The sequence below is a fragment of the Geotrypetes seraphini genome, chromosome 1 (genome assembly GCF_902459505.1).
Source record: "Geotrypetes seraphini chromosome 1, aGeoSer1.1, whole genome shotgun sequence".
Taxonomy (NCBI): Eukaryota; Metazoa; Chordata; class Amphibia; order Gymnophiona; family Dermophiidae; genus Geotrypetes; species Geotrypetes seraphini.
The window spans coordinates 66981863-66997986 of record NC_047084.1 but is presented as its reverse complement, the minus strand read 5'-3'; the positions used below and the strand labels follow the sequence as shown (position 1 = coordinate 66997986).

At 42.3% G+C, this 16124-nt stretch overlaps 1 protein-coding gene across 3 annotated transcripts in view; it reads right to left on the bottom strand.

The window, feature by feature from the left end:
* Positions 1-16124, bottom strand: part of NUP155 (nucleoporin 155) — a 261773-nt gene that overhangs the window by 9548 nt on the left and 236101 nt on the right. For all 3 annotated transcript variants that reach the window (XM_033932712.1, XM_033932698.1, XM_033932703.1), the window contains exons 33-34: positions 12647-12783; positions 1630-1736 (exon numbers count right to left, since the gene is read on the bottom strand). In XM_033932712.1, coding sequence (XP_033788603.1) covers positions 1630-1736; positions 12647-12783 — 244 coding nt within the window. The remainder of the gene's footprint in view (positions 1-1629; positions 1737-12646; positions 12784-16124) is intronic.

Genomic DNA, 16124 nt, shown 5'->3' with positions numbered 1-16124 from the left:
TCACAAGGGGTCAGTTCTCAAACCCCTGTCTGTATTTTCAGATAGTTTTTTTTGCCCTTTGGTGAAGGAGAGTTTTTCATGCATTAGGGATTCATCTGATTTCATTAATAAGCTGTCAAACATTGGAGATGTGTCAGAGGTCACTTATATGGTGACCCTTGATGTGAAATCTTTATTCACAGTAATCCCTCAGGAGGAGGCTTTGACTATTATACGAGCAGAACTTGAGCTATGACTTGGAGAGTCCCCACTGATGTGATTGTGCAAGTGACGGAGATTGCAATGAAGAACAACTTTTTTCATTATGGGGAACATATTTTCAAACAAATATCAGGTGTTGCCATGCAGGCCACCATGGCTCCCTCCATAGCAAATTTGTTTATGAAGGCATTTGAAGTACAATGGGTACAGCACAATAATTTCTCATCCTACATTAGATTGTGGGTGAGATTTATAGATTATGTCTTTTTGCTGTGGAGTGGTTCAAAGGAGCTTTTGGAAGAATTTTTTATCTGGTTGAATAGCAGGCACCGTGAGAGAACATGTAACCCGGCTCCATGGGGAGAACATCTTTAAACCTACCAGAGACTTTTCTATTCTATGGATTTTCCCGCCAAAATTCTGACCAACTGACTTTCCCGCCAAAATTCAAATTGGTGGTCTGCCCTGTTCTCAATCAGGTCAGTGAACCCACTATTTACAAAGTCACACTGCAAACTTCAGAGAATACTCTGACGAAAGTCACAGCATGTTGGCTGAAATGTCGGTTTCTATCTGACAAGACACAGTGAGACCCAGAAACCTGCAGAAGGGGAGGAGTTCAGAGATTTAAAGTGATACCCTTCTGCAGATTCATGGCTAGAGGGAAGTAACAGCTAACATACGCAATCCCATGTCTTCGCTAAAGAACTTATATTTTTGTGGTGGCCTCTTTGTAAGCTTACCTCAAAATACCCTCTTTTCCTTTAAAAAAGGAAAACAGGAGGGGAATCAGGCAGCTCATATTGGAAAGAGCTGCTTTAATGACTCAGAAGTTTGCATTACCTGCAAATGGTCATATCCAAAAGCATTACTTTATGGGGAAAGTTTAGCTTATACTATTTCTAATTTTAGCAATACCTTCCTAATAAAATGGAATCGATATTTAGTGGAACTTAAGTGGACAGAAATGACCTTATACAGGTTTAAGTGCCCTAATCAGAGTCAGCCATGGATTTTAAGTGCTATTATCTGGATAATGCTGCAGGAAATGACCACTGACCACCTGGCACTATCCACAATTGTTAGCAATATTCAGTCTGCTAATCAGGTAGCTATCTGGATAAAATCAGGCCAACATAAAGGCTGTCCTAACTTTATCCGAGTACTTTTATGAATATTGCTTTCTACCCAGGTATTCAGAATCAGTATCCAGGTATGGCCCAGTAGTAAAAAGTCCAGGTATTTAAAAACCCAGGGAGATCAGTTTTTAAAAATGCTGAACACCAGAGGGCTTTTTTTTTTTTTTAGCCTTCTCCGCAAATAGGAAGTCATAATCAAGGATCTGCGTCGGCTTCAAGTAGCTAGCTCCCTTTAGGAAGAGAGTGCATTAGTCACAGGATATTTCAAAAACATAGTAAAATGGAATACCTTTCATAACTTGACACCTTGATAGGCTCTTGTACATATCCTGACAATAGTACATGGATGCATTCCAAGAGGTGCAAGGGCTTTTTCACTCTGTTCCAGTAGGGATCCTGTAAAACATTCATATATACTAATGTAAATATTCAGTGGTTGACACTAAAAAGGAACATAATTTGTTTGAAAAGCAAAGTAACTCAAGGTCACAGTGTCAAATGAAATCCAATCAATATGCTCTAGCATTCACAGGACAGTGCTCCATACAATGAACACTGATGCCAATTATACTTTATTTTGCTTCTTCATTACACATGTGACAGTTTTAATCAACCAAGTGCAATATTTTCAGTAAGCATGTTAAAATATCTGTTAGTCTGTACATGTAAAGTGCTTAAGTTCCAATAAGTGGCTTCTATTTCTGAAAGAAATGCCACCTGAAAGAACTTAAGCATGTGAATCAGAACAATAAATCAGTGGTACAGTTAAAAGGCTCAGCGGCAACGCGCAGGACAAGGTTTCCTTATTTAATTTAATTACAGTTAAGTTTACTTTTACTCACCGGCCCCGGCAGCCGCACCTGGACCGAGCAGAGGAAGGGAGGCGTGGGAGCGCACTCCGCCCCTTCCCCCACGTTCCACCGCCGAGCCAGTTAAAAGGCTCAGCGGCAACGCGCAGGACAAGGTTTCCTTATTTAATTTAATTACAGTTAAGTTTACTTTTACTCACCGGCCCCGGCAGCCGCACCTGGACCGAGCAGAGGAAGGGAGGCGTGGGAGCGCACTCCGCCCCTTCCCCCACGTTCCACCGCCGAGCCAGTTAAAAGGCTCAGCGGCAACGCGCAGGACAAGGTTTCCTTATTTAATTTAATTACAGTTAAGTTTTCTTTTACTCACTGGCCCCGCAAATCATCATCCTTGGACTTTAGGAACGATCTTAACACAATACAACGACCCAGAGCCGCAAAAGAGGCTAGACCCGCCTCCCATAGCCAGAAAGGACCAACCTTCAAGACCTATTTTCCACACAACAGGGAACACAATCACCCCTTGCCAGCACCCTGAACCAGCACAAGACCACATCCCCAATCACCAAAATGAAGTTATCCCAGAAAGCACACACTCATGCCACCCTACTAATAATCCTCCTCATTACCAGTTGGAAAGTAAGAGCAAACAACCTACCCACTCTTCCCACAAGCTCCTATGCAACCAACAGCCAGAACCTCAACAGGAGACCCCTCACAACAGAAAACTCGAACCAACACCCAAGCACTCAATACCCTATCACCATAACATGGAGAAGAAGACCTGCACACCACAAAACCAAAACCCAACATCACCCCAAAACTCTCATCTACCCTGAAACGGAACACAATCAGCAAACAGACATCGCTTCCATAAACTGTGCATATGTAAACATCAGAGCCATAGGACCCAAAACGGACCATATAAAAAACTGGATAACAACAGAAAACCTAGACTGTCTCTTCCTCACAGAAACCTGGCTAACCTCAGACACAGACCCTAGAATAACCGAGGTATGCCCTCAGGGATACAAAATATCAGTGACATGCAGAGAAAAAAAAAGAGGAGGAGGTCTAGCAATAATAACCAAGGATTCCCTTACCCTAAACATACTAGAAAAAACATCCACCCCACAAATGGACTTTCTCGCCTGCCATCTCACAAGCACTACTCTAAATAACTCATTAAACTGCATGCTCTGCTATATAACACCAGGAAACTGGACCACAGCGAGACCGGAATTTGAAAACTTCATTTACCAAAACTCCTTAACTGCGGAATACAACCTTATCCTAGGAGACCTTAACCTTCACCTAGATGACCCAACTTCCACACCAGCAAAAAACTGTCTATCCTTCCTCAATGCCCTGTCATTCCAAATCCTAAACCCACAAACCACACATGAAAAAGGTCATCAACTGGACATTGCAGCGTTCATGACGTATCAACGACCAACCCCAGTAATTCAAACCCCCAAAGGTACCTGGTCCCCATCGCTTTGGTCAGACCACTTCACCTACAACTTCAAAATCAACTGGAACAGGACCAAAACCACATCTCAACCTAACATAAAAAGAACATACACCTCACGCAAATATATCGAACCAACCACCTTCTGGTCAAAAGTAGATGAATCACTCCAAGACCAAGACCCCAAAAACTTCATCTCTCACTGGAAACATATGTCCACCAACATCCTAGATGAACTAACCCCACTACAAACCAAAACCAAAACCAACAGAAGATCAGACCCATGGTTTGACAATGAACTGCTCCAACTCAAGAGACAATGTAGAAGATTAGAAAGAAAATGGAGAAAAACAAACCTAGAACAAACAAAAACTGCTTGGAAAAACATCAACAAACAATATAAACAACTACTAAAAGACAAAAGGAAAACTCATTACTCAAATCTAATAGGCACAGAATTCCAAGACACCAAAAAACTTTTCCAAATCTTAAAAGATCTGACAGACACCAAACCCTACACAACCACAAACAATACCCCACCCCCATCAGCTACCCTCCTAGCTGATCACTTCAAGAACAAAATTATCAATGCCAGAGCCACCCTCGATTCTACCCCATCCCTCCTAAGCATAATCACAACTCACCCCACAGAAAAAGATTCAACCGCAGCAGACAGATCTTGGTCTCAATTCACCAACATACAATGGCCTGATTTCAATAACCTCTACAAAAAATACAGCCACGCCTCCTGTGACTACAACCACTGCCCCTCATACCTCCTCACCACCTCCAGTGTAAAATTCCGAACACTACTTCTACAATGGATTCAATCCACGCTCACGGATGGCATTTTCCCCACTGCACTCAGCAAAATCATCATCACTCCAATCCAAAAAGATCCAAAAGGACCACCAGACCAACCCTCCAACTTCAGACCTATTGCCTCAATACCGCTATACGTCAAACTTACAGAAGGCCTAGTGGCCAAACAACTCACTAATTATCTGGATGACCATAACATACTCCACCCCACACAATCTGGCTTCAGATCCAATTTCAGCACAGAAACTCTCCTAGCCTCCCTTATGGACACAATCAGACAACACCTCAGCACAGGGAAAAAAATGCTCCTTATACAATTAGACCTAACCGCAGCCTTTGACCTAGTGGATCACAATATCCTTCTGCAAATTTTGGACGCAATAGGTATCTCTGATAAAGTATACGCTTGGTTTGAAGGCTTCCTAAAATCCAGAACCTACAGCGTAAAATCAAACAACGTAAAATCAGAACCTTGGGCAAACCCCTGCGGAGTACCACAGGGTTCCCCACTATCACCCACCCTCTTCAACCTATACACTGCCTCTCTCGGAACACATCTGAACAATCTAGGTATAATTACCTACAGCTACGCGGACGACATTACCATCCTCACACCTTACGATCAACCTAAACCCACCATGCCAAACATCCTACACAGAATACTTAATACAGTTACGATCTGGATGAAAGATCACAAACTTAAACTCAACCCAGACAAAACCAAACTCATCCTATTCGAAAATGACAAAATCCAAACCTCAAAAAATTTAGAAATCAACTCTATCAACTACCCCATCCAAACCACCATAAAACTACTAGGAATGACCTTAGACAGAAGCTGTACCATGCAACCACAAATAAATAATACAATCCAGAAATCCTTCACAATCATGAGAAATTTGAGACAAGTCCGGAAATTTTTTGAAAGAAATCAATTCCAGCTTATAGTACAATCTCTAATCCTAGGACTGCTAGACTATTGCAACATCCTATTCCTCCCATGCCCTGCTACTATGATCAAACAACTTCAAACAATCCAAAACACAGCCTTGAGACTCATCTTCTCATTAAGAAAATTTGACCACATCACAGAAGCTTACATCAACTCACATTGGCTACCAATCCAAGGAAGAATACAATTCAAATTCTACTGCATGCTATTTAAATCCCTAAACGGAGACAGTCCTTCCTACCTGAATAACCGCCTCAACCAAACATCCACACTCAGACACAGAAAAACGCACTCCCCATTCATACCCCCCCCGATCAATGAAGTAAGAAGATCAAAACTTCACGATGGCCTCCTAGCCACTCAAGCCGCAAAAATGGATACCCGAATTTCCAAACTACTGATGACCACATCAGACTACAAGACATTCAGAAAAGAAATAAAAACAATACTTTTTAAGAAACTCCTAAATCAGCCCTAACTTCACCTAATTTTACCTCCATGTACACAATTTACTGTAAACTGTAATTATCCTTACCTCGAAACTACCTAACTGCCACTCTAATGTATCTTCAATTCCTACATTGTAACCCCATTTTATAAATCTTTTTGTAAGCCGCCTTGAACCGCAAGGTAATGGCGGAATAGAAATCCCTAATGTAATGTAATGTAAGATGTGGTAAATTATTGACTGATTCCATCTATGCAAGCCAGAGGAGGAACACAGATTTCACAGTACAAGCAAAAAAAGCAAAAGAGTCAGTGGTGTAGGATAGTTAAATAAGCAAGTGCTGTTCTGAGCACGGCAAAAGCTATGAAACTATTCTACAAATGTTCTGAGGTTTTCAGCTAGTTTTTATTAGACAATACAAAATAGTTTGACTGTAGCAATTACTCTTATAAAAACAAATTAACTAACTAACAGCAGGGCTACTAAAAGGAAAAAATGAGGTGCATTTTAATATTTATAATGAATATGAAATATTCAATACATTTTCAAATATGTTTTTGTTATTTTTACCAGGCAAAAGTATATATTTCCATTAAGATACTCTAATATTATTTTTTTATCATCATACTATGGGACTCATTTCCAAAAGAGAAACATCCAAAATATGGCATAAAGTGGCATTTGGACGTTTTGTTTGCTAAAACGTCCAAATTGCCATTTTCAAAACCCATTTTTTAGATGGCTTGCTATGCTGTTTGTCTGCAGTGCCTTCTATAGAGATAAAAAGAGGCTAGAGAAATAAAAAGAGGAGACAAGTCTTTTTCAGGTATATTGGAGAAAGGAAGAAGAAATGAAATTGTGAGACTAAAAAATGCTGAGAACTATGTAGAAAGTGACAAGGAAAAAGCGAATGTGCTAAACAAATATTTTTGTTCTGTGTTCATTGAAGAAAAGTCTGGAGAAGGACCTCGCTTGGCTGACCAAGGTATATATGGGAATAGAGTAGTTATTACTCCATTCATGGAAGAAAGCATTTATGAATAACTGAGAAAACAAAAAAGTGGATCTTGGGACCTGATGAGATCCATCCTCGGGTATTGAGGAAACTCAAATGTTTTTGCAGGACCTGTTGTGAATTTGTTTAATAAATCATTGGAGACGGGAGTGGTTCCTTAGGATTGGAGAAGAGCAAAAGTAGTCCCTTTTCACAAAAGTGGTAACAGAGAAGAAGCCGGAAACTGCAGGTTGGTAAGCCTCACTTCAGTGGTTGAAAAGATAATGGAAGCTCTGCTGAAGGGCAGAATAGTGAACTACCTGGAATTCAATGAGTTACAAGATCTGAGACAACATGGTTTCAACCAAGGGGAAATCTTGCCAAATGAATCTGATCAATTTCTTTAACTGGGTGACCAGAAAATTGGATAGAGGATGTGCACAAGATATAGTCTACCTGGATTTCAGCAAAGCCTTTTATCATGGTTTCTCATAGGAGGCTCATCAATAAACTTAACGGGCTGAAGTAAGGACCCGAAGTGATGACCTGGATTAGAAATTGGTTGATGGACAGACGACAGAGTGGTGGTGAATGGAATTTGCTCAGAGGAAAGAAAAGTGAGTAGTGGTGTGCCTCGGGGATCGGTATTGGGGCCTGCTCTTTTCAATATCTACAGCCTCAGCACCCTGAGGTTGTTGGTTCAAATCCCATGCTGCTCCTTGTGACCCTGGGCAAGTCACTTAATCCTCCATAGCCCCAGGTACGTTAGATAGATTGTGAGTCCACCGGGACAGAGAGGGAAAAATGCTTGAGTACCTGATTGTAAAAACCGCTTAGATAACCTTGATAGGCGGTATATAAAATCCTAATAAACTTGAAACTTGAATATATTTGTGAGTGATATTTCTGAAGGCTTAGAAGAAAAAGTGTGTCTTTTTGCAGATGATACAACAGAGTAGACACGCCAGAGGGAACAGAAAACATGAGATCTGTGAATGTTGGAAGAATGGTCTAGTATCTGGCAGTTAAAATTTAATGTAAAGAAGTGCAGGGTGATGCACTTGGGGAGTAAAAATGCAAAGGAGCTGTATATGCTTGGGGGTAAGAAGCTGATATGTATTGGCAGGGAGAGGGACCTTGGCATTATAGAGTCTGGGGATCTCAAGGCTGCGAAACAATGTGACAAGACGGTGATCATAGCCAGAAGGATGCTGGGCTGCATAGAGAGAGGAATTGCCAGCAAAAAATGAGAAGTGTTGATGCCCCTGTGCAAGTCGTTGGTGAGGCCCCACTTGGAATATTGTGTTCAGTTCTTGAGGCCATACCTTGCTAAGGATGTAAGAAGACTTGAAGCAATCCAGAAGAAGGTGACAAAAATGATATCAGTATGCACTGAGATATGTAAAGCGGCTTGGATACCTCAATATGTATACCGTGGAGGAAAGAAGGAATAGAGGAGAATATGATACAGATTTTTAAATATTTGAAGGGTATTAATCTACAAACAAATCTATTTTAGAGATGAAGAAATGGTAAAACTAGAGAACATAATGAGGCTGCAGGGTGGTAGACTTTGGAGTAATGTCAGGAAATACTTCTTCACAGAGAGGGTGGTGGATTTCTGGAATGCCCTCCCTATAGAGGTGATGAATGCCTGGCATACCGTCCCTAGAGAGGAGATGAAGATAAAAATAGTGACAGAATTCAAAAATGCATGGGATAGACATAAAAGATATTATTGATACAAAATTCAACAGATAAAAAACTAGAACTTCATTTATGATGCGCAGGAATATTTCTTAAATGGAAGCCCAGCAGCAAGGACAGAGAGAGAGCTAGGGGAGGCGGTGAGAGTTAGCTCCGCCCACCCACCCCCGATGTCATCCACCGGGCTCCGACTCTAAAGGGAAGGAGACAACGGCGAATTAACAGGCTCAGGTAGACGAGCAGGAAGGAGCAGGGAGCTGAGGAAGGAGAGAGGCAGCTAGCAGAAAGTAAAGCAGGTGAAAGAGAGAGGCAGAAGAGGGGGAGCAAGGACAGAGAGCTAGGGGAGGTGGCGAGAGTTAGCTCCGCCTACCCCGATGTCATCCACCGGGCTCCGACTCTAAAGGGGAGGAGCCAATGGCGCTCAGCCATTCAGCGCGCGTCGAAAGCGAGCGTTAAAGGCGCTCGCCTTAGCGAGAGCTCCTTTGCGAAGGGCCTTGAGAAGGGACGAACCACTGCAAAAGGAGAAGCAGAAGGAGACCAAAGCAGGTACATAGGGCATACAACCAAACAGGCACAGAGGACACATAACCAGGCACAGGGGACGCAGCAGACACAGCAGGCCAGCCAACAGACACAGCAGGCCAGCCAGCAGACACAGAAGAGAACACACACATACACACAAGCAAAAAGGTACCAGTGCAATAATAGAAAGTACTCCAAAAAGGCGCATGGCAATGGAAGCAGAGGGAACCCAGAAGATGAGCTTTCCAGTGTTCTGCACAGTCTGCCATATGTATGATTACCTCCCCTCTGGGAGGCAGTCATATGTATGTGGTCGGTGTCAGGAGCTGAAAAGCTTGAAGAAGGAAGTTAAGCAACTGAAGGACAAGATACAGGAACTGGAAAGACTTTACAACGCAGAAGACCCAATCAGGACAGCTGAAATCTTTATGAGAGAGAGAGAGACACATTGAGGAGGAAGTCATGGAGCTCGAGGAGTTCATTGAGGAGGCCTACAGGAGGAGGGTGGAAGAACACGAACATCAGAGGAATGATGAAGATACACCCACATGGAATAGAGAACAAGAGGAAAATGATGCCAAGGAAGAAACTCACAAAGGAATCCCACAGGAAGGGGAGACAAGGTCTTGCCGATGCCTAGAAGAAGAAGCACCAAAGCACACCGAAGACATAGACCTGCGACTGGAGCGAAAACTGAAGAAGGGAAAGTCTGCGATCCTAGTGGGAGATTCAATCCTAAGGCAAGTAGATAGTCACATAGCAGGAGGGAGAGGGGATTGACTAGTGACCTGCCTCCCAGGAGCAAGAGCAAAAGACATCGTTGACAAAATTGAAAAGATCCTAGAAGGAGCAGAGATGGAAGAGACCACAGTGATGATCCACATCGGGACAAATGATGTCAGCAGGAGAGACTACAGTAGAAATGCACTGATCGAACAGTTCAAGACTCTGAAAAGGAAGCTGAAGACGAGGACTCAGAAGATAGCGTTTTCAGAGATCCTACCGGTACCAAGGGCAGATGTGAAGAGGCAGACGGAACTACAGGCAATAAATGCATGGATGAGGAGATGGTGTGAGGAAGAGGGGTTCCTCTTCGTGAGGAACTGGATAATGTTCTGGGGCAAGAGTCCACAAAAACAGCATGGATAGTAACAAACCGAAATTATAAAAAAAAACTGAAAGAAAAAAGAAAGACATACTACTCAAAACAAATAGGAGAAGGACCCCAAGACACAAAAAAGCTATTCCAGCTACTAAAAGTTCTCATAGACACCACAACCTAAATAGCCAACAGCAACTCCACCCCTCCTTCAGCCACCCTCTTAGCCACATACTTCAAAAACAAGATCTCAAACATCAGAGCCACGTTCAACGGAACCCCCTCACAGACCTCATTTCCCCCCACAGAAAAAGAACCAGCCGCAGCAGATAGAACTTGGTCCTATTTCTCACCCATACAATGGTTAGACTTGAACAATCTATATAATAAATACAGTCACAAAGCCTGTGACCTCAACCATTGCCCCCTATACCTACTGAAAACCTCAAGTACATTATTCCGTTCCCTGCTTCTACAATGGATACAATCTTTACTATTAGAGGGTCATTTCCCACAAGAACTCAGCGAAATCATCATAACTCCGATATTAAAAGACCCCAAAGGAACAACAGACCATCCATCCAACTACAGACCCATAGCTTCAATCCCACTGTACGTCAAGCTGATGGAAGGCCTCGTAGCCAAAGCCTTAACCTCATACCTAGATAAACACAACTTACTCCACCCTACACAGTCTGGCTTCAGAGCCAACCATAGCACGGAGACCCTACTAGGAACACAAATGAACACTGCCAGACAATACCTCTGTACAGGCAAGAAAACCCTGCTCATACAACTAGACCTCTCTGCAGCCTTCGACCTGGTTGATCACGACATTCTCATACAAAATCTAGACTCCATTGGAATGTCAGACAAGGTACTTTCATGGTTCAAAGGCTTCCTACAATCCAGAACCTACAGGGTTAAAACAAAGCAAGAAAAATCAGAACTACGGTTCAACCCCTGCGGAGTTCCCCAGGGATCACCCCTATCATCCACACTATTCAATATATACATAGCCTCCCTCAGCTTCTACCTAGACAAACATGGCATAACCTCATACAGCTATGCAGATGACATCACTATTCTCCTCCCCTTTGACCACCCAGAACCCACCATGACAAGCACAATACACAGAACACTCGAAACAGTAGCAACATGGATGACAGAGCACAAATTAAAACTTAACCCTGACAAAACAAACTTCATCCTTCTAGAAAACAATAAAACTCCTACCTTAACAAATCTAGTAATAAACTCGATCTCATACCCTATTCAACCCACACTAAAACTTCTGGGAGTATTAATTGACAGAGGCTGTACCATGCAACCACAAATCAACAAAGTAATAAAATCATCATTCGTGATCATGAGAAATCTAAGACAAATCCAAAAATTCGACAGGAAATAATTCCTACTTTTTGTACAATCCCTTATCCTTGGACTAACAGACTACTGCAACATACTATACCTCCCATGTACAGTGACCATGATAAAACAATTAAAAACTATACAAAATACAGCCCTAAGACTCATCTACTCATTGAAAAAATATGACATCACAGAAGCATACCATGACTCACATTGGCTTCCAATACAAGCAAGAGTACATTTCAAATTCTACTGCCTACTATTCAAAGCTATTAACGGAGAAAGCCCAACCTACTGGAATAACCAACTAACTCAATCCTCCTCATCCAGGCACAGGAGAACCCACTCACTTTTCACACACCCACCATCCAAAAATGTCACACGAAAAAAACTATATGACAACCTAATAGCCACCAAAGCAGCTAAACAATCACCATTCTGTTGTCATCAACCACAGACTACAAAACCTTCAAGAAAGATACTAAAACCCTACTCTTCAAAAAATACATAAAACCTATCTAACATGACCAGTTCCTACCCAAACCCCACCTACCCACTCTATACCCTTAATATACTCTAATATGCTTCTAACTACCCAACTAATGCTAAAATGCCTCTATTTACCCAACACTTACCACCTTAAGATTTCGACAACTCTCTGATAATTCTTATTACCCAACATTTATCACCTTAAGATCTCGACAACTCTTTGGTAATTCTTATGTAACTTTTATGACATCTCTTATGCTATTCCTGTAAACTTTTATGTAATCTCTGAAAACTTTTATGTAATCCGCCTTGAACCGCAAGGTATTGGCGGAATAGAAATCACTAATGTAATGTAATGTAAGCTTTCACAACCCCTGTGGAGGAGGCATCTCCATTATTGCTCAGTACTTCAATGCTGACACCTAGTGGTCAGATTTAGGATCCACATAGCTACTCAGTATGTTTGTGGCCCCTGGCTAAAGATGCTCACTGTGGACAAAGGGGAAAAGGAAATAAAACAAAATAAATCTATGACAATATATAGAATTTGCTTTGAGCAACAAGATATAGGCATAAAATAAGTTAAAAAAAAAAAAAAAGTTACATCTCTACAGTGTTTTCTTACCCGTGCTTTGAACAGACGGTCATAAACTTCAAGCGACCTAGGCAGGGATATTCCGATTTCCTGCAAGGTATATGTTACAAACCCCACATCCCAGTTTAATGAACAAACTCGCTGTTCAAGAAACTGTACTATAAAATCTGGAGAAAAAAAGAAGGCAATAAATGTTTAATATTTTCCTCTTTGCTTTTCTAAATAGAAACATTACAGTAGATAAAAGCCAAATGGCCCATCCAATAAGCCCATCCACTATTCTCTTCCTCAAATACCATGTGCAATTCTAGACACTGCATCTCTAAAAAGATAGAGAGATGGGCAACATAAATGATATAGGGGATGGGACAACTTTCATATGATGAAAGGCTTGGAGAACAGTCTCGCTTTAAGTCATGCTGAGATTTTGCTGCAGCTTAGTACAGTAGACTCAGTTATCCAGCACCCATGGGGATTGGTGGATGCCAGATAACTGTAGTTTCTGATTGCTTGAGAGTTACAGTAAAAGTAGTTTTGTCTCCCTTCCTACCTCTCTCTATCATCCCCCCACCCCCATCTGTTCGTCCCTTCTCTCTAGGTCACCTTCTCTTCCCACTGGAAATGATAGATACCTCAGTAAACCCTGTGCTCCCATACCATGTGATAATTTGTATATTACTACAAACAGCTTAAATTTGACTCAATAGTCAACCAATATAATTAACCTAAAAGGGGAGTAACCCAATCACATTATTTTGCTTTAAAATGTTGTATGTTTAAGTAGTTGCAACCTATTTCTCAAATTCAATGCAACCCCACAATATAATCAATTTCCTTGCAACAAGTAGCAAGTTTTCAGTGCTCCCGTATCACCTCCCTATTCAGCCATTAATACTCATGCATAAAGTCTAAAATTACTTGCCCTTCATTACCACCTTTACATAATCAGAATTTTGCCAAACCTTTTTTATCAAACTAAAAGAAAAACATTTGTTAGCATATTCAAATTCTTCTCCAGCCCATCATTGGAAGATTAGGTTTATATCTTCAATAATCTTCTTTCTGTTAGTCCCTGGAGGATTCCATATGTTAGGTGTTTAATCCCAACCTGCAAGTTTTTTGAGCACATGCTCCACCCCTTTAGCCTGAGAGCTAGTAAACAAATCCAGTTAAGTCCCATACCTGAACAAATCCATGACAAGGGGATACAGGGGAGAATCCCCATCAACAGAAGTAATTCATGAACTGGTTTGCTATACAAAATATTTACAAGTGATAACAGGCACAAAGGCAACTCAGAAAAACATTGAGGAACAATGTAGTACTAACCTGCAGCGTGTGAGCGAACACCCCAAGAAAAGCCTTCGGTAATGTGCATACTCACAGAAACTCCCCACAGAATCTGGCAACTGGCTGGAAAATCTTCAAGCCTGTAATGCAAGTAACCAAGGCAGAAAGGAGCAGGCTACTCCAAACAACTGAGTGAATACAGAGAAAGTGGCTCATATGGAATCCTACAGGGACTAACAGAAAGAAGATTATCGAAGGTATAAACCTAATCTTCCATTCTGTTATGTCCCTTCTGGATTCCATACGCTTACGTCCCTTCTGGATTCCATATGCTAGGTGATGTACCAAAGTCACGTTAGCTAGGAAGGGACAGAAGAGCCTGCTCTCAAACCCGAGGTCCTGAAAAACAGTATCAGAATGTGCTGCCACAAGCACTCGATAAAATCGGGTAAAAGTATGAAGAGAGGACCAAGTAGCCACCCTGCAAAGTTCATATGGATGAATCGCGCAAGATTCTGCCCATGATGCAGCCACACTTCTAGGTCAAGAGCGCTTTGAGTGAAATCAGCAGCTGCATACTGCGGGTGATGAAAGTCGCAGAAATTACCATTCAAATTCATCGAGTGATTGAGAACTTGGATGCCAGCCTACCATGGCAAGGTGCAGCAGTTATAACAAAAAGGAAATCAGACAGACTGAACTCATTAGTCCTTTCCAAATAATAGAGCAAGACCCTCCGGACATCCAATTTACGTAAGATCTGATCTTTGCGCACTGAACCTATTGGATGAAAAGCAGGCAACCAACTCTTGGTTGACATGAAAGACCGAGACCACTGTCGGCAAGAAGGAAGGTACAGTACAGAGGAAAAACACCCACGTTGTAACAAAGAGAAAGAGTTCCGTGCACGAAAGAACATAAAGCTCCAAAATGACCATGCTGAGACTGGTGACCAGAAAATCCATCTTGATTGGTAGGTCCTGAAGAAATTCATCCTATAGTGGTTCAAAGGGGGCCTTACCAAGGCCCTGCAAAATGATGGTAAGATTCCACAAAGGAAAGGAAGATGCAAAGGAGGATGCAGATGACTTGTCTCCCCCCCACCAAATACACCTGGATACATCTGGAAGAGTAGTAAGCTAACTAACACCTCCGTGCACTCGAAAACACAAAAGGCCTGCAACCGGAACTTTCAGGGAGGCCAATGCCAGAATTTTTCTAAACCCTCCTGAAGGAAAGCCAGGACTACCGAACTGGGACTTCTCAGGCTTTACCTAATTCCTAGCACTCCACTATGGCAGAAACAAGAGCTGGGGTTTGCCCCATCCCACTTTGGCAGAAGCAGCCATAGGAGAGGGTTACTTCAAGCACAAAGTCTTCAAGATAACTACCTCTGAATAACTGCGCATCATCAAGGTTGATAACTCAAGAGCCATACTGTAAGACCAAACACCATGGGTTCTCCATGGACACCGATCCCTGACTGAGAAGATATGAATGACAAAAAGAGCCGGAGCTTCTTGTTCCATTGAAAACATACAAAAACTGCATACCACGAGCGGCGAGGTCAATCGGGTAATCCACTGGACAGTGACACATCCCAGCCTCTAGTGGCTCCAGTGGATGTGTCACTGTCCAGTGGATTACCCGACCAACCAGAGGCCTCAGAGGGAACATCATATTGGCACTCGTGTGCCAGTCAGGGCCAAACCTAGTCATCCGGCCCTAGCTTCCTTGTTGGTCGGCCTTCGAGATCTCTGCTGAAGCCAAGACCCTCTGGGGCAAACCCCAGCTCTTGTAAGATCAGACAGAACACCTCCTGAGATAGAATTAAGAACCGAGAACTATATGGAAGGGCAGGTACATAGCCTGTCTGTAAGGCTATTTCAGCCAAACTCTGTGCTTTCCAGGGATCACATTGTTCTGAAAACAGATCCAAGGAGCTGTGGACAGAATGGAAATGGCACAGGAGAACGTCTATGATCGAAGCCAGAGAATTGGAAGGTGGAAAATCCAAATGGAGCTCTTTCAGAACAGCAGCCGTAAAGAGGCGGACAGCAGCCCATTGCAAAAGTGAAGAAGGATCACCATCTCCAGTTCAGCAACAAAAATCTCATGCACGAATACAGGATGTACGGGGCGGTACTTGGAGAGACCTCCCAGGAAAGAGACTTGGGAGTTCTGATTGACAAGTCGATGAGGCCGTCTGCGCAATGTG